This window comes from Callithrix jacchus, chromosome 1 (assembly GCF_049354715.1).
Source record: "Callithrix jacchus isolate 240 chromosome 1, calJac240_pri, whole genome shotgun sequence".
NCBI lineage: Eukaryota > Metazoa > Chordata > Mammalia > Primates > Cebidae > Callithrix > Callithrix jacchus.
In genome coordinates this window covers 145,509,967-145,527,223 of record NC_133502.1, presented here as the reverse complement: position 1 = coordinate 145,527,223, position 17,257 = coordinate 145,509,967, and the positions used below count along the sequence as shown (strand labels likewise).

Here is a 17,257-nt window from a genome sequence, read left to right as displayed (position 1 = left end):
TATTATCCTGGGCATTTTATCTGTGGGAATCCTTTAAGCCTGAACTGAAGGTAGGTTTTCCTAGAGAGAATTTGTTATATTGCTAATAAGCAAGTTTCTGAACACCACCAACTCAAGATCATTTTAAGCTCAGGTATTAGCTTGAGGTCTTTTGGATGATCCACAAAAGCAAAACTGAATTCATGTTTAGATAAGTGTAAATTTTCTCAACATAAATTTAGAAACCACACAAGGGCTGGCATATAGTTCTGGATTTCTTTTTGGAGTTTTTTTTCTTCACCCAGTACCACGGTTTTTGATAAGACAGTTTCCTTCTCGTTGCTGGAAGGAGAAAGGGAAGAGCTTGGTTTCTGTCTCATTTGCCTTACTCTGGAAGCCCTGTTGGGTTCCACCTTTAAGTAGCTTGCTCCTTTTAGACTTTCCACCTTGGAGGTCTGTGGATTTGTCTCTTGTTTTTAATACTCTGGAGGCCATGAAAATAGAGGCTCAAGTTTACCTGGGAGTCAGCAAATGCCCCTAGGGTAATAACCAGGGCTCCTACTCAATTTATCCTCAGAGTTTCATTTTTACTTAATTTTTTGCTTTTGTGTGTTTTTCAGTTTACAAATAGGTCTCTAACGCATGTAAAAGATTTTATTATGAAAATATTTTATGTAGCATTTTACATGTTTTTAGTGGGAGAGTGGATCCTCCATTAGCCTGCCAAGCTGCAGGAAATAGAAGTCTTCACTTAATGTGAGTTGTGAGTTTCCCAGAGAGGGATGCAGTCTGGCAGCATTTTCCAAGTGCATTTGACCATGGAACCTTTGTTTTGAGGACAATCATGTAGGATGGGATCCCACAGAGTTTACATGGGGGAAATTCTGAGCTAGAGAAACAAAACAATGCCTGTAGTTTCAAGTCCGGTCATTCAACAGACACAGCTATGAGTACTGTAGCTGCTTAATTCCCTGTACAGGCCACGTCTGTGTGAGGGAAGGACTTAAACCTCAAGAAGGCCTTCTGTAGTAGGTGTTAGTAATATCTGCAGTCCACAGACAAGAAAACCGAGGCACTGGCTGGGCGCAGTGGCTCATGTCTGTAATCCTAGCACTTTGAGAGGCCAAGGTGGGCAGACCATCAGAGGTCAGGAGTTTGAAATCAGCCTAGCCAATATGGTGAAACTCTGTCTCTACTAAAAATACAAAAATTTGCTGGGCATGGTGGCATGTGCCTGTAGTCCCAGCTACTCAGGAGGCTGGGGGCAGGAGAGTCTCTTAAACCCAGGAGATGGAGATTGCAGTGAGCCGAGATTGCGGATTGTGTCACTGCACTCTAGCCTGGGCAACAGAGTGAGACCTCATCTCGAAAAAAAAAAAAAAAATCAGAGAGATGAAATCATTTGGCCAAGTTCATATAGCTGGAAAGTGGCAGTGCTGGGTCCTGGCCCAGGTCTGGCTATACCCTAAACTCTCCTCCTTCTACCTAGGAGGCCTCTGACACAGCACAGTAGACCACAGCAAAGTGTGGCAGGTTCTTACAATAGAGTAGTATTCATTGATAAAAAGGAATGAAGTATTATTACCATCTACAACATCCATAAACCTTGAAAATTTATGCAAAATGAAATAAGACAGTCACCAAAGACTATATACGATACGATTCTATTCTCGTGAAAGTAAAGAATAAGGAAGTGTATACAGACAGAAAGTAGATTGGTGGTTGCTGTATGCTGGGGAGGGTTGGTGGATGGGGTCTCTAAAATTGACTGTGGTGGTGATTGCATAACTCTGTAAATAAGCTAAAAACTGCAGAGTACACTTCATGGGTAAATTTTATGGTACGCAAGTATCTCAATAAAGCTGTCAAAAATACCTGTGGAAGAAGCAAAATATTTTTAGAGGTACAAATCACTGTATTTCTCAAGAAAAGTGAACTTTTTTTTTGTGTTGTCGCTTTTCCCCAGTAAAATCTGATAGTTGTTTTTACCTAATTGTAAGAGGTCAGCTTTTCACAGGGAAGCTCCCCTGCCTCCCCCAGATGAGAGGATCCAGGCCATGAGGCCAAGGCTGAGCTCCACCACTGGCTTCTCACCATGCCCCACTCCCTGTGCCAACCTGCTACCCATACCCACCTATGAGGCAGGAGTTGTGGTACTCATCTGCCTGGCTCTGGTACTCCAGGATCTTTTTGCCAATGTTCTCAGCGCACTGGTCGAAGGTGTCATACATGCAGTCAGGCCTGGTGACTGGGCGTTTTTCTTTATGGTAGAACTCCTGCCGGAGAGGGTTGACCATGTGTGGGTGAGGATGCCATGGGACTCTGGCCCTTGCTCCTGGGATCCACCAGCCTGCCCACGCCTCCACACTCCCCAGCCTTTGCTCATGCCTTCCCTTGTGGAAGTGACACAGGCAGACACTCCTCCTTCCCTGTCTGCCCATGTCACCTCCCTGGGCCCACCTAGAGTGACTGGGGCCGTGGCCAGCCCTCATTATTTCTCAAGGGCCCACCTAGAGTGACTGGGGCCGTGGCCAGCCCTTGTTATTTGTTGAGTGAGTGACTGGCGAGAATCCTATTTATTCTTCAAGACCCAAATAAATGGAATCTCAGATTGGTGACCAGGTTAGGAGCTTACAAGGAAGTACCAAGCTGGGTATAGGCTGCAGGCCACAAAGATGGACGAGCCAGGGACCCTACCCTGAAGGAGGCAGAAGCCCGATGGGAGGCAGACAGGAGAATGCACCCACACCATGGTGCAGGATGTGTGAGTGCAGGGTGTGTGGGAACAGGGCACTGGGCAGCTTGCCTGGTGCCTGCTCCCACTGCCCCACCTCTTTCTGTGCCCCTGCCATGTCTGTCAGCTTCCCACTGGGCCTGGGTGCCTTGGGGACAGAGGCTGGGCTTGTTCCTCTTGGCACACACAGTACCTGACATGTGAGTGGTGTCTAAGTAATGTTTGGTGATCAATTAGATGAATGAATGAGGTTTAGTTTCTAGAAGAAAAAAAGTCATAGGAGGTAACAGAAGCTGGGATGCTGTGGTCATGGTGGGGGTAGAATCCTCTCTTCCTCATTTTCCCCCAAGTGGCCTGATCAGTAGACTGCAGAAGTAACGGGTGGCTTCCAGGCCAGGCACAGGTCATGGGTGGTGGTCCTCACCTCTGCGACCGTTAGCAGGATCTCATTGCTCTCCCAGAGGAGGGTCAAGATGATCCCCTTGAAATCCCTGCAACACACACAAGACAGATCTCTGAGGGGCCTGGTCTAGACAAATCAACATGGACAAAACCAAATGAGCAGAACTCTCCAAGTGCTCTGTTTCAAGGTCACTTCTTGAAATTACTCACTGCTGCCCCGGGACCTCTGCACACACTGATTCCTCTCCATGACAGCAGCAATTTCCGACCACCTGGTTTTAATGCTCTTTGATGAATGCCCCCTCAGCCCTATGACATGCTAATCAGGTGGATTTGGGCTAACTGATTAACCACCATCTCTCCCAGCAGTCTGCTCCGTGAAGGCAACCAGGGTTTAAGATCATAAATGGGAGGCTATCAAGCTGAAATGACTCCAGTGCCTGGAGTTCCTACCTAGAAAACAAATCCAACTCAGAATGAACGGTCAAAGTCTAGGAAAATGAAATGTAAGCTTAATCAGAAATCATCAGCTAGAAGCGTCTCACTTTAAGCAAATATTTTCTTTGCCTTGCTTCTGTGAACACCTTATAAAAGGTTTCCCCTGGTGTCCCCTTGGTGGATCCCTGCACCGCTTGGGGTCTGGCAATGCCCAATGCATGAATAGCTGATTGCTCAAATAAACTCACCAACATCTTAATGTGCCTGACTTTATCTATTGACACAGGACATGGCCCTGTCTGTACTTGTTCACCATGGAATCCCCAGCCCCACTGCAGTGCCTGCAGCTGGCAATGCCTTGATTAGCTGAAAGAATGATTACTCATAAATAGTTCAAATGAACAGGATTTCATGTAGGACCAAACATCCTCCTGCATCAAGCTATAAAGAACAGAAAGCCAAAGTATTCATGGTGCAGGAGTGTCCCTGGGTGTGGGACGAGGAAACTGTCTACCTGCCAGCTGGAGGCTACACCTGGGCTGCCTGATGTCACAGCCACACTTCTTTGCAAAGTTCATGACCCCCAGAGATGAGGTCCCCAGGGTGAAAGGGCTGATGAGAGAGGCCACTATATGGGGGTGATCTCTGATATAGGGGGAGGGGGAGCTCCTTTGTGGAGCTTCACTTTCTTTGAAGGCTTTTCATTTTCTGAACTTGGAATTTCGCTTGTTTGCTTGCAATGAAGCTATACTAAGTTTAACAGCTTTTGTTTTAATCACTAGAGTTACAATAAAGGAAAAGAGAAATGGGGGAAAGCACTGAAAAACATTACAAAAAAAAAGCTCAGATCTGAAAGGGGATCTGCTGCCCTACCACCTGGAAATGCTTGTTAGCCTGGAGAATGTGAAATTTTGATGAAAATGTTTCTCAACAAATTTAGGTGAAATGGGCCAAAACAAACTGACTTTGACCTTTACTGTCCCTTCTCGCCTGTCCCCTGCTTGAACTTCCCTTTCCCTTTTCTGATTTTTCCCCTCAGCTGAGTCACATTTGCTGCTCCCCAACCCAAAACACGCTGAATACAGTCAAAAGGAAAGGCATTGTCACTCACTCGGCAGGAGGAGGAGGCTTGTCCCCGAGCACTTGGTACTTTCTCTCCGTTTTGTTGGGCTTGGAGTGCCGCGTGAGACTGTGGGACAAAGGGGGGTGGGTGGTCTGGAGGCTGTGGACAGACACAACGCAGGTCTGAGCCTGCAGGATCCCTGCCTAAGTTGCTGGAGTTGTGGGACCTGCCCGTGGGCAACCCAACTCCCATTTCCAGGGTCCAGCCCTTTGAGACCTGTCCCTTCTCAACAGCTGTGAGTCTCTACCTCATCGCGGGATGAAACCTTAATCACCTTAACTGCTAAAACCCAACCATGGCTGCTGGGAAAGGACGAGGGGCAGAGGTGCTCTGGTCCAGAAATTTGCATTCTTGCCTCCCCGTGATGAGGACCCAAAGAAGAAAACATTGAGCCACAGGCAGGGTTGCCAGATTTGGCCATAACAATACAGTGTACCCATTTAAACCTGCATTTCCTATTAACAGAGTGATTTTCAGCATTAGTATATCACGTGCAGTATTTAGGATATATTTATGCTAAAAAAAAATTAGGTGGTGTTGATCTGAAATTCCAGTGTAGATGGGTGCCCTCTCTTTTATCTGGCAGCCCTAGTGACATGGACTTCCTTTTGTAACCTTGGAGTCTGAACATGGAAACTGCTCATGGCTGGATCATACAAAAATAGAGGTCCGACCCACGATGTACAGCAACCTACCCAGGAGATCACTCCCTTATCTACAAGAAGCCACCCAGGAAGTCAGCCTGCCCTAAGTCACACTTGCAGGAAGTCAGACTATCTCTGGGGACAGTCTGTATCATCATTAATCAAGCCCTGCCTGTTTGGGGCCTACTGTTATAGGCGATGACAATGGGCCCCACAGGCAGGGCTTGATTAGTAAATGACAGCTTTCCTAGTTTTCGTCCTCATTTCTAACTTCAGACCAACCAGAGAAAGTCAAACATGTCCCCTCACCAATCACCTGGGATGCCCTGCTTTCAGTGGGCAGCCTCCAGCTTCCCCATGCCACAACCCCCAACTAGGGCACAGCTGGAGAGGAGGGCAACACTTCCCACTCCTCTCCTGCCCTGGGAGCTCTGCAGACACGCCCTGGATGGTGGCTGATTCCCTGCTGCGGTCAGCCCTGAGTCAACAGCCTTTGCTCTTCTCCTGCTGGCTGGTCTTTGTTTCCTTCCACATTGCATGCAGCACACATGCTCAACGAGACCTTCTGGAGGGAAAGGCAAAACAGGGATTCCCTTCACCTTCGCAAAACCAGGAATGAACCCGTGTCAACCAGGTTGACACAAAGAGCTAGCAAGTGTGCTCAGCCATGGGACTTCTGATATGCCCCTTCCATAAAATCTGCATGTGAGGTAAGCTTCGAGTTTAATGACCTTGCTGAGGCTTGGTGGGCGGGGTGCCAAGGCCCAGAACTCTTGTGCAGCTCTGTGATGTCCCTCCAGGAAAGCGATCGGCCCTGTCTTTCTAACCATGACCGTGTGTGGGAGGTGGCAGGGCTGAGATCCACCAGCACCATGGACAACCAGTGAACCAAGGATGGTGCCTGACTAAAGCCGGCGTCAGAGCTAACTCCTCACTGTGCCCCATCAAGTCCCAGAGCCATGAGCTCTGTGGTGCCTTCTGAGGAAAAGCCTGGGAAAGCCATGGGTCATCTCCTGCCTTTGTGTGGAGAGACAGACTGGGAAGGAGCAATTCTGGCCACCATGTGTCCTACCTGCCTGCAGAGGTGGCACTGGCACTGGACAGGAGCTTCTTCCCAGAGTTTTCTGGCCGACACTGATGTCGCTTGAAGGCTTTGGGTGACGAGGCCCCGGGACAAGAGCAGAGGACAGGAGGTGAGGATGGGCCACATGGCACCACCAGCCTCACCCCGACTGCTGCCCCGAGACCCACAAGTCTGTGTGCCTCTACCTGTCTGGGACCGATCTTTGTCACAACGGTGGGTTGGCCATTTTGTGTTGGGAAGTCTGAAACCAAAGGAAAGGGTGTGAGCTCTTCCATGATGACTATGAGGACAGCTCAGGCCGGGATCTGAGCAACATCCCAGTTAGTCCTCAACACCATGTCAGTCAGTCCTGTCATGAGCCCCGTTTCAGATGAGGAACTGGGGCTCTTGGTGGGAAGCCCGTTGCCTGAGGTTGCAGGCTCTCAGGGGTGAACCACATGGAACCCCAGTGTGTGGGGCCCCAAAGCTGGTCCCTGAAGGGCCAGGGCCAGGGCCAGGGCCCGGGCCAGCAGGGCCTCAGGTGCACCCCAGGGGGCCACTCACTGCAGGATCTTCCTGATCACATCAACAGCTGGGTCCTCAATCAGGGGCTTCCCCATGCGGGTCAGCTGGGCGAAGGACTCCGAGGTGACCAGGTCCAGCCTGGCCTCCTCTTCGAGGGCTTCTGAAGATGTCAGGATATCACTCTTCTCCTCCGGGTCCTTCAGGATGGTGTTCTGCAGACCAGAGAGAAGGGCCTGAGTATGTGAGGACCGGCCCAGGTGCCAGCAAGGCAAAAAGCCGAATTCACATTCTTTCTCACCCAGCCTCAGTGGAATGGCTGCAGGAAAGCTGGTTGACCTCATTGAGCTACTGTTTTCTCCTCTGTAAAGTGATCTCTCTTACAGAGCCATTCATTCATTCATTCATCCGATTATTTAGGACTTTAGAAATGTTTCCCTGAGCCTGCTCTTCACAAGTCTCTGCCCATGTTCTAGGAACACAGGGGCCAAGAGGCCATATATGACCCCTGCCCTCTCAGAGCTTGTGGTTTAGTCAGAAGAGAAAGACATTTAACTTGCACTCATACCAATAAATGCTTCTCTAAAACTGGAACCAGTACTGTGAAAGAAAAGTTCCAGCATCTTCTATGAGATTGAAATGAGACCTGCAGATGTGCCTGGTCAGTGTTTTTGACCAAAGGATCAGGGGAATGAATGCTGGGCTGAGTGAGTGGCCAACTCCCCTTGAGCAGGCTCTTAGAGAAAGGGTGGAATTGGTGCCCACAGTGCCTAGGCTGTTCCCTGTTTCATTCTGAGTCTCATCTTAGTGATGGCCTGTCAATCCCTTGAGCGAAGGTCCTAGGCTGGACCCTTGGAGCCCCATGCTGCTGGACACCCCACCAGAGGTAGATGGATGCCTCATGCTGGCTGCATGGTGGGAAGGGCCTCCTCACAGAAGGCAGGCCAGTCAAGGCTTGGTGGTGAGAGCAGGGCCTAGCAGTGCTCTACTCCGCAGCCATCAGCTCCTGGGGCCTTCCAGAAGTTCACTGAGCATCTCAGCCCAGTGTGAGGAGTGTGCAGGTGTGGAGGTGATGCAGGCTCTGCCCATAGAGGCTTGCGGTCTCAGGGCAGACAGCCTACAAAATGGAGACCCCCACCATGTGGTCTGTAGGCTGACAGGGAAGTGAGGCTGGACTACAGGTCAGGAGACCCCAAACTAGTCCAACGGGTGAGAGGAGTCTAAGTGGGGAGTGACATCACAGGCAGAGTGAGAGGGATGAAGAGGCATGGAGGACAAACCATGGAGGCTGCTGTGTGTCCAGTGAAGGGGTGTGGACTTTTCCCCAAGGGTAGGAGAGTGACATGGTCAGACCAGCCTCTTCCAACCATGTTCGGGGAATGTACCATGGGAGACGTGAGAGGATGTGGGCACTAGGCAGGCAAGAGGCAGGGGGTCTGGATGAGGTGTTGGGGATGGCATGGGGAGAAGCCCGGGCTGCTCCTGGGTGCAGGTGGGAAGGAAGAGGCTGAGAGGTGGGGCTGGCCTGAGAGCCTGTGGATATGGTGGGTGAGGGTCCTGATGGAGCAGGGGAGGTAGTGCCAGGAGCTGAGGGGTCTCCTCTGAGACGAATGCAAGGGAAGTGGCCCACTGGGGATTAGAATCCAGCTCTGATTTCACAGCTTGTGATCTTTCCATGGCATCTCAGTAGACCTGATGTCCAGCAGAAGCCTGGAAGTCCCCTCTTCCCTTTGGCTCTGCTGAGCCCTGCGGGTCTCCTGGGAGCCTGGACAACAGCTCACCCACCCTTTCCTGCCATCCCATCCCGTTCCTTACAGTGAAGACCAGTTCAGTCATGGACAACCTGTCCAGGCTGCAGTTGAGGTACTGAATCCTCTGGCTGAGTCTTTCTTTCCAAGTTTGGATGAAGCCGAGGAGTTCTTCTGTGGTCACCATCTAGTGAGAACAGGGAGGAAGAAAGCCCCAGGGAAGCAGTCTGCAGGAGGATGGGCAGATTCTGTGGGAACTGCAGGAACAGGGGCTGGGCTGGTGAGGATGCCTGTTGGTTTGATGGAGGCTCCTCATGTGCAGGGAGGGCCCTGGGGAGTGGGGAAGGCTGGGCTGGCTCTGCTGGTGGTCTTTACTTCACAGTGAAGGACAGTGCATCCTTCACTGATGGGGACATCGGTTGTTCTCTTCCTAGATCTACGGGTTCAATGCTGGGCAGATGACTTACACTTGCTCAACTTGGTCTCCCCATCTGTAAGATGCTGACACAAAATATTCCTTAGGATCTTCTCTGGCTCTAACATTCTATGTTTAGAAGGAAACACTTGTTCTGGATCTGAGTTGAAGTCCTGGATATCCTTATTAATTTTCTGTCTCGTTGAGTCTAAATCTCATTATGGGTCTTATGTATCTGGGTATTAAGATCTCTTATTGTTTCATTGATCCTTTTACCGCTATATCTTTGTTGCTTTGAAATCTATTTTATCAAATGTGAGAATTGCAACTCCTGCTTTTTGTTTATTTATTTATTTTTGCTCTCCATTTGGTTGGTAAATTTTTCTCCAACCCTTTGTTTTGAGTCTTTGTGTATCTTTGGATATACCGTTAGGTTTTGGCTGTATCTCTTGATTGGGGGATTTAGTAGATTTAAATTTAGGGTTATTGCCATTTGATGTTAACTGGCTATTTTATCCATTCATTGATGTAAATTCTTCTTTATGTTGATGCTCTTTACTTTTTGGTATATTTTTAGAAAGGCTCATACTGGTTGTTCCTTTCTATGTATAATGCTTCTTTCAGAAGTTCTTGTAAAGCAGGCTTGGTGGTAATAAAATCTCTGAGTACTTGCTTGTTCATAAAAGATTTTATTTTTCCTTCAATTGTGAAGCTTAGTTTGGCGGGATATGAGATTCTAGGCTGAAAGTTCTGTTCTTTAAGTATGTTGAATATTGGAACAAGTAAACTCAATAAATATTTATAGAGTTCTCAATTTTAAATACACAAAATATTGATCGGCCATTATTAATACCCATTTTTAGAATGAAGCAATATTCCTGTTCTCTCTCCCTCTTTTTCTTCCTCTTTCTTCCTCTCCTTCTCTCCTTTTTTTACTTTTCAACATCCTAGTTCCTCACCTCTACTCAATACATTCCTCTGAACACCTGATTCCTTGTGATTCTCCTGTCCCACTGAAACCTCCAATTCATTAAAAAAAAAAAAAAAAGAAGGAAACATTTGACCCAGGTGGCAAGGGTGTGCGGGAGTGTGTAGTAGAGTGATCTAGCCATCTCCATGGCAACATCTAACACGCACCCCCTCAGAGCAGCACCCCACAGGTGTGTAGGAATGCGACTACAAGGATCTTCCCTCTCGCCACATATTCCAGGCATCACTCTTGTCCCCTGATCACTGCTTTGCAGACTGTCCAGTCAGCCTCCTCCATCAACATAGGAATGCCTGCACACCCATACTCACATGCTCCTCACTTGGCTGGGAGGTTGGGTGGCCCCTGGCACCCACCCAACCCCCTAACAGGAGAGGACAGAGCAGGGGTTGGGAGGCGGGGATGTGAGAGACTGGACGCTTCTGCCTTAAAGAGCCTGTTGAAAAGTCACAGCTGATTAAACGCATTTTCCCCCTGCTCCCCATTTAGGAGGCTCACAAGGGAGACCAGGTAAGTCACGGACAAAATATAGGGACTACCTTTCCTCTGCACATCTGCACTGCAGGGCAAGTAATCTGAGTGGATGTGTAGAAACATGTGCATGCATATACATAAGCAGGTTTAGAGGGTCTCTGTGGAAAATGAGAATAGTGAGAGGGACATTTATTCTGCAAACTATGCTTTGTGAGTGTTTACACTTTTTTCAAGAGTCATGCAATATACTATGTAAGAAAAAGCAATAAAGACAGAAAAATAGATGTGCTCTCAGTGCTAACAATAGAACTGCAACTCAGAGTCACTGAAATGGTAGAGAAAAGACAGGGAATGGTGAGGAGGAAGCTTCCCACTCCTGAACCTTCAGGCTGGGGTGTCTGGTTCGGGGGGGCACCTGGCTGGGCTGCTGAGGAAAGGTTCCCTGGAGTGGTCTGGGTGACAGGCCAGGGAAGACCGAATGGAGCAAGTTTAAGTCATTTGCCCAGAGTTGAAGCTATAGATCCAGGAAGAGAACTCCTGAGGTTCCCATCAGTGAAGGGTGTGCTGTCCTTCACTGTGCAGACTGGGGGATAGAGTCGTGCACTCATGGCAGAAAAATAAGCACTAGACACCCAGAACCCTGCTCTGAGGATCAGGGCCTGGTAGACACTTGGAATCATGCTCCCTGAAAACTCTGCTCCAATTCTGACTTTCCACACTTTAAACAGAGAAAACCAGTTTCTGTGCTATGACCAAAGGAAGCAAGTAGGGCCGAGTGTGGTGGCTCACACCTGTAATCCTAGCACTTTGGAAGGCCAGCTCGGGCAGATCACTTGAAGTCAGGAGTTTGAGACCAGCATGACCAACGTGGTGAAATCCTGTCTCTACTAAAAATACAAAAATTAGCCAGCGTGGTGGCAGGTGCCTGTAGCCCCAGCTACTCAGGAGGCTGAGTAGAATCACTTGAATCCTGGAGCTGGAGGTTGCAGTGAGCTGAGATTGTGCCACTGCACACTGCACTCCAGCCTGGATAACAGAGCGAAACTCAGTCTCAAAAAAAAAAAAATAGCAAGTGTAAAGTCAGACAAAAAGCAGTTGTTCATGGGGCAGGGCCCTGCTTCTGTCATGCATCCAGAACTGAGTTCTCCTTATAGCAAGGGATACCTAGTGACATCCCAATGGAGTGAGGTCAGAGGAAGCCAGACTCAGGCCTCCCCATCACTGGGGAGATGCTGCTGCTCCATGCCTACCTGGGAGGGGCTGGGGGTGGAAAACAGTGACTGCTTTCTCTTCTGTTCCTTTCTTCATTCCATGAAACAGGGGTTAAGTAGGAAGGCTCGGAGATGTCCCTGCCCCACCCCACCAACATTGTGCTGGAGAAATCCTGTACATACAGGTAAGTTTATTTCAAGTTTATGATTCTAGCATGATATATCTTTATTATTCACATGCAGGATCTATTGAACACTTACGGTTTTCTCTCCCCTGGACTCTTGACACGTTTTTATCTTGCTCTGAAGCTGTTGCAGAGAAAAATTTAATCCATTTGTTTGCGAATTGGATTTTGCCACCTAGAAAACCAGAGGTTCCGAGATTTTGTTTCTAGAATACATATTGTGATCTGGGAAATGTTCAGTGAAACATACCATCTGAGAAACTGATTAAACCCTGAGAAAAATGAAATCAGGGGAAGATATGCGGTTTTATTGCATTGAAACAATTTTCCCCCCTCTCAAATAAGTAAGGTTCAAGCAAAATTGGCACCCCAGAGTGTGCTGAGAGAGTTGGGAGACCATGCTCTGCTCCAGCAGTGCAGGGCCAAGGCTGTAAAAACTCCCTGGAGGGCTTAGAGAACTGTGGAAAGTCATGCTCCGACCCAGGACTGTGGCTTCCAGGAGGCGTCCTAAGGATGTGGTCAGATTGTCCTGGCAAGGGCACTTCTCACAGTACCACCTTTCATAACAAGAAGCAAAATTCACCAAGTTTTCCTCCAGAAAGGAATGCTTAAGTAAAAATGTCAACACATCCATGACAGAGAAGCCATCAAAATAGTGTCTTTGCAGAATATTTAAAGATTATACAGCTTATAAAACTGGTATAAATAGCAAGCAGCCAATTTTAGTATATCACCATCTTTTCATGTATAGAAAAGAAGCTTAACAAATAAATCATAATCTTAAACAGGGGTTATGCTATGTGGTAGAATTATAGATTACTCTCTGTTATGTATTTGGTATATATTTCCAATATTGTCCATGATGGAAATGTATTTTGTTTATCATGGGTGTTAGATATTTTGAAATGCAAACCCTGTACCCTGTGAACAGTTCCCAAATAGCAGCTCAGAAAAAAGAATCAGTGCCAGCACCAGCTGGAGGCTCATTAGGAATATGCTCCTCAAACAAGAGTGCAGTTACATGCCCTGGAGCTGTGGGCTCTGCTCCTTGCTGCTGCCTCCTGCTACTTCTGGAATGACTGAGAGGTTCTTCTGAGGCCTCTACCAGAGCCTGCCTTCACTGAGGATTCACTATGCTCCAGGGACTATGTTATGAGTTTGGCACGTATCAGCTCATTTATTGGTGTCATGATATTAGGAATTGCTTTTATGAGTCCCATTTCACAGATGGATGAATTAAACACTTCCTGGGGCAAAAGGGGGCAGGAGGCTGGGACCTTAGTCCGTGGTTTAAGTCTTTGCCTCCGAGCCCCTTCATCCTCACGGAGCCACCTTCTCCTTCTGTTGCACAGATGGTCTGTTTGTGGTTATGGCCATAAGCTCTGGTGTCGGTCAGACCTGGGTTCTTGTTTTGACTTTACCCTTCAAGAAGAGCTCTGTATTCCTACCTAAGTCACTAAAATGCTCCTCAGTTTATCTCTAAAATGGGGATAAAAACAGTACTTGCCTCCCATAGTTCTTATGAGGACTAAGACAGCTAATAGAAATAAGTTGGGTAGCAGGATGCATGGTGCTCAATAACTAGTAAATATTTGCAGTTATTAAGATTTCATTTTTGACCAGGCGCAGTGGCTCACGTCTGTATTCCCAGCACTTTGGGAAGTTGAGGTGGGAGGATCGCTTGAGCTCAGGTATCCAAGACCAGCCTGGGCAACATAGGGAGACCCCATCTCTACAAAAAATAGAAAAAATTAGCTGGGCGTGGTGGTATGTGACTGCTGGCTGGAACTACCAGCTACTTGTGGGGCTGAGGTTGGAGGATCGCTTGAACCCTGGGAGTAGAGGCTGCAGTGAGCTGTGTTCACACCACTGCACTCCAGCCTGGGTCAGAGTGAGACCCTGTCTCAAAAAAAAATTGTGTCTGTCTTCCTGGCTTGAGAGCAAGTCCCACACACATGACAGAGACCACATGGCCTCCCAGAACTTGGGACAGTGCCTAGTGTGCAGGTGTGTGTGATAAAGATCCTTGATGAAGAATGAATCTATCCTACCTGGCACTTGATGTTCACTTGCAGATTCGTCAGCAACCGCTGGATTTTCTCTATGAAAATAAGGTCCACGGACAGGTTATGGAATTTGCTTTCGAACTTGTTGATGACATCATTGGCCTGTACAGAGAGATAAAGGGTAAAGGACAGGGGCTTAATCTGGACCTTTTGGACTCTGAAAGAGGAAGGGGACAGGCCCAGTGAATGGTTGGATGACTGCTTGGCCCTCCCTTTAGAGGGAGCTGAGCAAGGGATACTGCAGAAGGGGTTGGCCTGGGGCCTGGCTGGGGGCCTCACCTGGTCCAGGTACTCATTCTCCATCTTCTCCATGTTGACCATGATTATACTTTCAACTAACTCTATCCGGGTGGTTTCCTTCTCCAGTCGACGACACAGTGAATTGATTTCTTTAGGAGAAAAGTTGCCTCCCTCTGAAAACAATCTGAAAATAATCAGTGAGAAATAAAAGCCACAGATCAGACCTGAGAGTTCCCATCTCTCCCAAATACTATGGCTAACATATACTTTTAATCTAGGCTTCAGGTTAGAGTCTGAGATGATGGGAAAATGAGTGCAGATGGCTTAAGGACAGGAGTAGGATTCATCAACAGTGCAGAATCTCTGTTTTTGTCAGTTTGTCAGGTTGGAGGCCTTAATAGACCCAACTGAAACAAAATTCAAAATAAAAATAGTTTTTTTGAAGCTATGTAAAGGTAAGAATTCTTCATGAACTGGCTGGGCGCAGTGGCTCATGCCTGTAATCCCAGCAGTTTGGGAGGCTGAGGCAGGCGAATCACTTGAGGCCAGGAGTTCAAGATTAGCCTGGGCAACATAGCATAACCCTGTCTCTATAAAAAGTAAAAAAATTAGCCAGGTGTGGTGGTGTGCACCTGTGATCCCAGCTACTTGGTGAAGATGGGAGGACTTCTGGAGCCCAGGAGGCAGTGGTTGTAGTGAGCTGAGACTGCACCACTGCACTCTACCCTGGGTGACAGAGGAAGACTCTTAAAAAAAAAAAAAAAGAATTCCAGATGAAGTGAAACTAGAAGGGACCTTGGAATGTGGGTGGCACCAGAAGCCAAAACTTTGCACCAGAGACTTGGAGTTCAGTCTTGATGACTGCACAGGTGAAGGGATAGCCTGGAGCTGGATGCAGAGGACAACCATTGCATTATGAGACAGAGGAAGAAACGAGCCTCACCAGATTCCAGGACTCTCTCCTGTCTAGATCCGAGGGCAAGGAGGAAAGAAAAGATATCTCTTCCCTGAAAATTCATCACACAAACTAGACTTCACATACATTTACAAACTGAATTCATATTCTCTGGAGTAACCCAAAAAAACTCAGAGAATTCTAATTGGTCCTGGATAGGTAGTGCCCCCTTGGCTACCCAGCAGAAACAAATAGGGATTCTCTCTGAAGGAATGCAATGTCCAGTCCAGGCCTCAAAGAATGCCACAGATGAAGTCCCAAAGAAAATGAGTGACTCGTAGTTTGAAAAATTGATAAGGAAACAAGATACAAGATACCATACATGAGAACGAGTAAAACAATAGAGAACAGAGACGGATCTCCCACAAAACCCTCAGATTAGAAATATCAGATATAAACTACAAAATAACTAGGCTTAAGATGTTTAGAGAAATAAAAAGCTTCGAAATATGAGGAAGGAACAGGCAGTTTTGAAAAAGTATCAAATATAACTACAAATGGACCGAGGGTGGTAGCTCACACCTATAATCCCAGCACTTTGGGAGGCCGAGACAGGTGGATGACTTGAAGTCAGGAGTTCAAGACCAGCTTGGCCAATATGGTGAAGCCCTGTCTCTACTAAAAATACAAAAATTACCTGGGCATAGTGGCGCATGCCTGTAGTCCCAACTACTCGGGATGCTGAGGCAGGAGAATAGCTTGAGCCCAGGAGATGGAGGTTACAGTGAGCCGAGATCACGCCACTGCACTCCAGCCTGGTTGAGAGAGCAAGAATGTCTCAAAAAATTTTTTATATGTATATGTATTTTTGTATGTATATACACATATATACATGTGTGTATATACAAATGGAAACTATAATCATTAAAATTGAAAACTCAGTGAATAGATTTGCAGGGGGTTCAACACAGTTATAGAGTGAATCAGTGACTAGCAAGAAGATTATAAAGAAATTAGCTAGAATGAAGCTAAAATATGCAAGGCTGATGTAGAGACAGGCAAGATAGAGATGATTAACATGTCAAATTATAGTTCTAGTTTCTGCTACTTTCCAAATTTTCTTTAAAAAATCTATATAATCAGAAAAATCTTAATAATATTTAAAACAAATGTAAGCTTTGCAGATACTGACATGGAAGGTGCCCACGGTTAGGGCTCAGAAAATGATACACAAAAATGTGCTGCTTTAAACTTCAAACAGAGAGTGCCTGGGGAGCAGCAAATGCAGGGAAGAGATTTCTCTAAAGTTTGCCTATCAACCTAAGGCTGGATCCTCCAGAAGATACTCAACTGTTGTGAACCCCTTCCCCAGAGAGCTTATCCACCGGAGAAACTGATGCATAGTTGCAGGAAGGAAGACTGGAGTTGATACCGTGCCCAGAGCCCGGACAGAATTGGTCCCAGGCTATTGTCTGTTCTTTGGGTCCATTAATCTCCCCTAAACATCATTTTCTCTTCCTCTAAAATTTTCTGTATCTCCCATTCCTCACTCCCTTCTGAAGAGGATATTTAAGCTTCTACCATCTGGCCTTTGTTTGAGTTTCAAACTTTGTGTGACTCCTAAACACTTGCATGTTAATAAATTGGTGTGCCTTTTTCCCATTAATCTGTTTATTGCCTTTATTTATTTATTTTTTTTTGGAAGAGATGGAGTCTTGCTCTGTCTCCCAGGCTGGAGTGCAGTGGTGTGATCTCAGCTCATGGAAACCTCTACCTCCCAGGTTCAAGTGATTCTCCTACCTCAACCTCCCAAGTAGCTGGGATTACAGGTTCCCGCCACCACTCTGAGCTAATTTTTGTATTTTTAGTAGAGATGGGGTTTCTCCATGTTGGCCAGGCTGGTCTAACTCCTGATCTCAGGTGATCTGCTGGCCTCGGACTCCCAAAGTGCTGGGATTACAGGCATAAGCCACCACATCTGACCTTGTTTTATTGGCTCAAATTATTGAAACTTCAGGGATGGAAAGGAAATTCCTTTAGTCCCTAAATCACCTTGGTTTGGTGATGGTGGTAGTGGGGACTGTGGTTCAGCATGTGTACTAGGGTTCCATTTCTGTACAATACTATCAA

At 47.1% G+C, this 17,257-nt stretch overlaps 1 protein-coding gene across 24 annotated transcripts in view; it reads right to left on the bottom strand.

Moving 5' to 3' along the window:
• Positions 1-17,257, bottom strand: part of CCDC180 (coiled-coil domain containing 180) — a 69,231-nt gene that overhangs the window by 7,880 nt on the left and 44,094 nt on the right. For 7 of the 24 annotated variants that reach the window (XR_013535544.1, XR_013535542.1, XR_008482305.2 and 4 more), the window contains 10 exons: positions 14,272-14,416; positions 13,978-14,094; positions 12,003-12,101; positions 8,721-8,840; positions 6,948-7,120; positions 6,590-6,645; positions 6,393-6,471; positions 4,665-4,775; positions 3,138-3,204; positions 2,114-2,255 (listed from right to left, as the gene is read on the bottom strand). Coding sequence is in view for 12 of the 24 variants with exons in the window: in XM_035252553.3 (XP_035108444.3) it covers positions 2,114-2,255; positions 3,138-3,204; positions 4,665-4,775; positions 6,393-6,471; positions 6,590-6,645; positions 6,948-7,120; positions 8,721-8,840; positions 12,003-12,101; positions 13,978-14,094; positions 14,272-14,416 (1,109 nt within the window). In the remaining 12 variants the exon portion in view is untranslated. Of the gene's footprint in view, positions 1-2,113; positions 2,256-3,137; positions 3,205-4,664; positions 4,776-5,636; positions 5,886-6,392; positions 6,472-6,589; positions 6,646-6,947; positions 7,121-8,720; positions 8,841-12,002; positions 12,102-13,977; positions 14,095-14,271; positions 14,417-17,257 lie in introns of those variants that run through there. The other 17 variants (XR_013535545.1, XR_013535543.1, XM_035252573.3 and 14 more) reach the window with 9 other exon arrangements.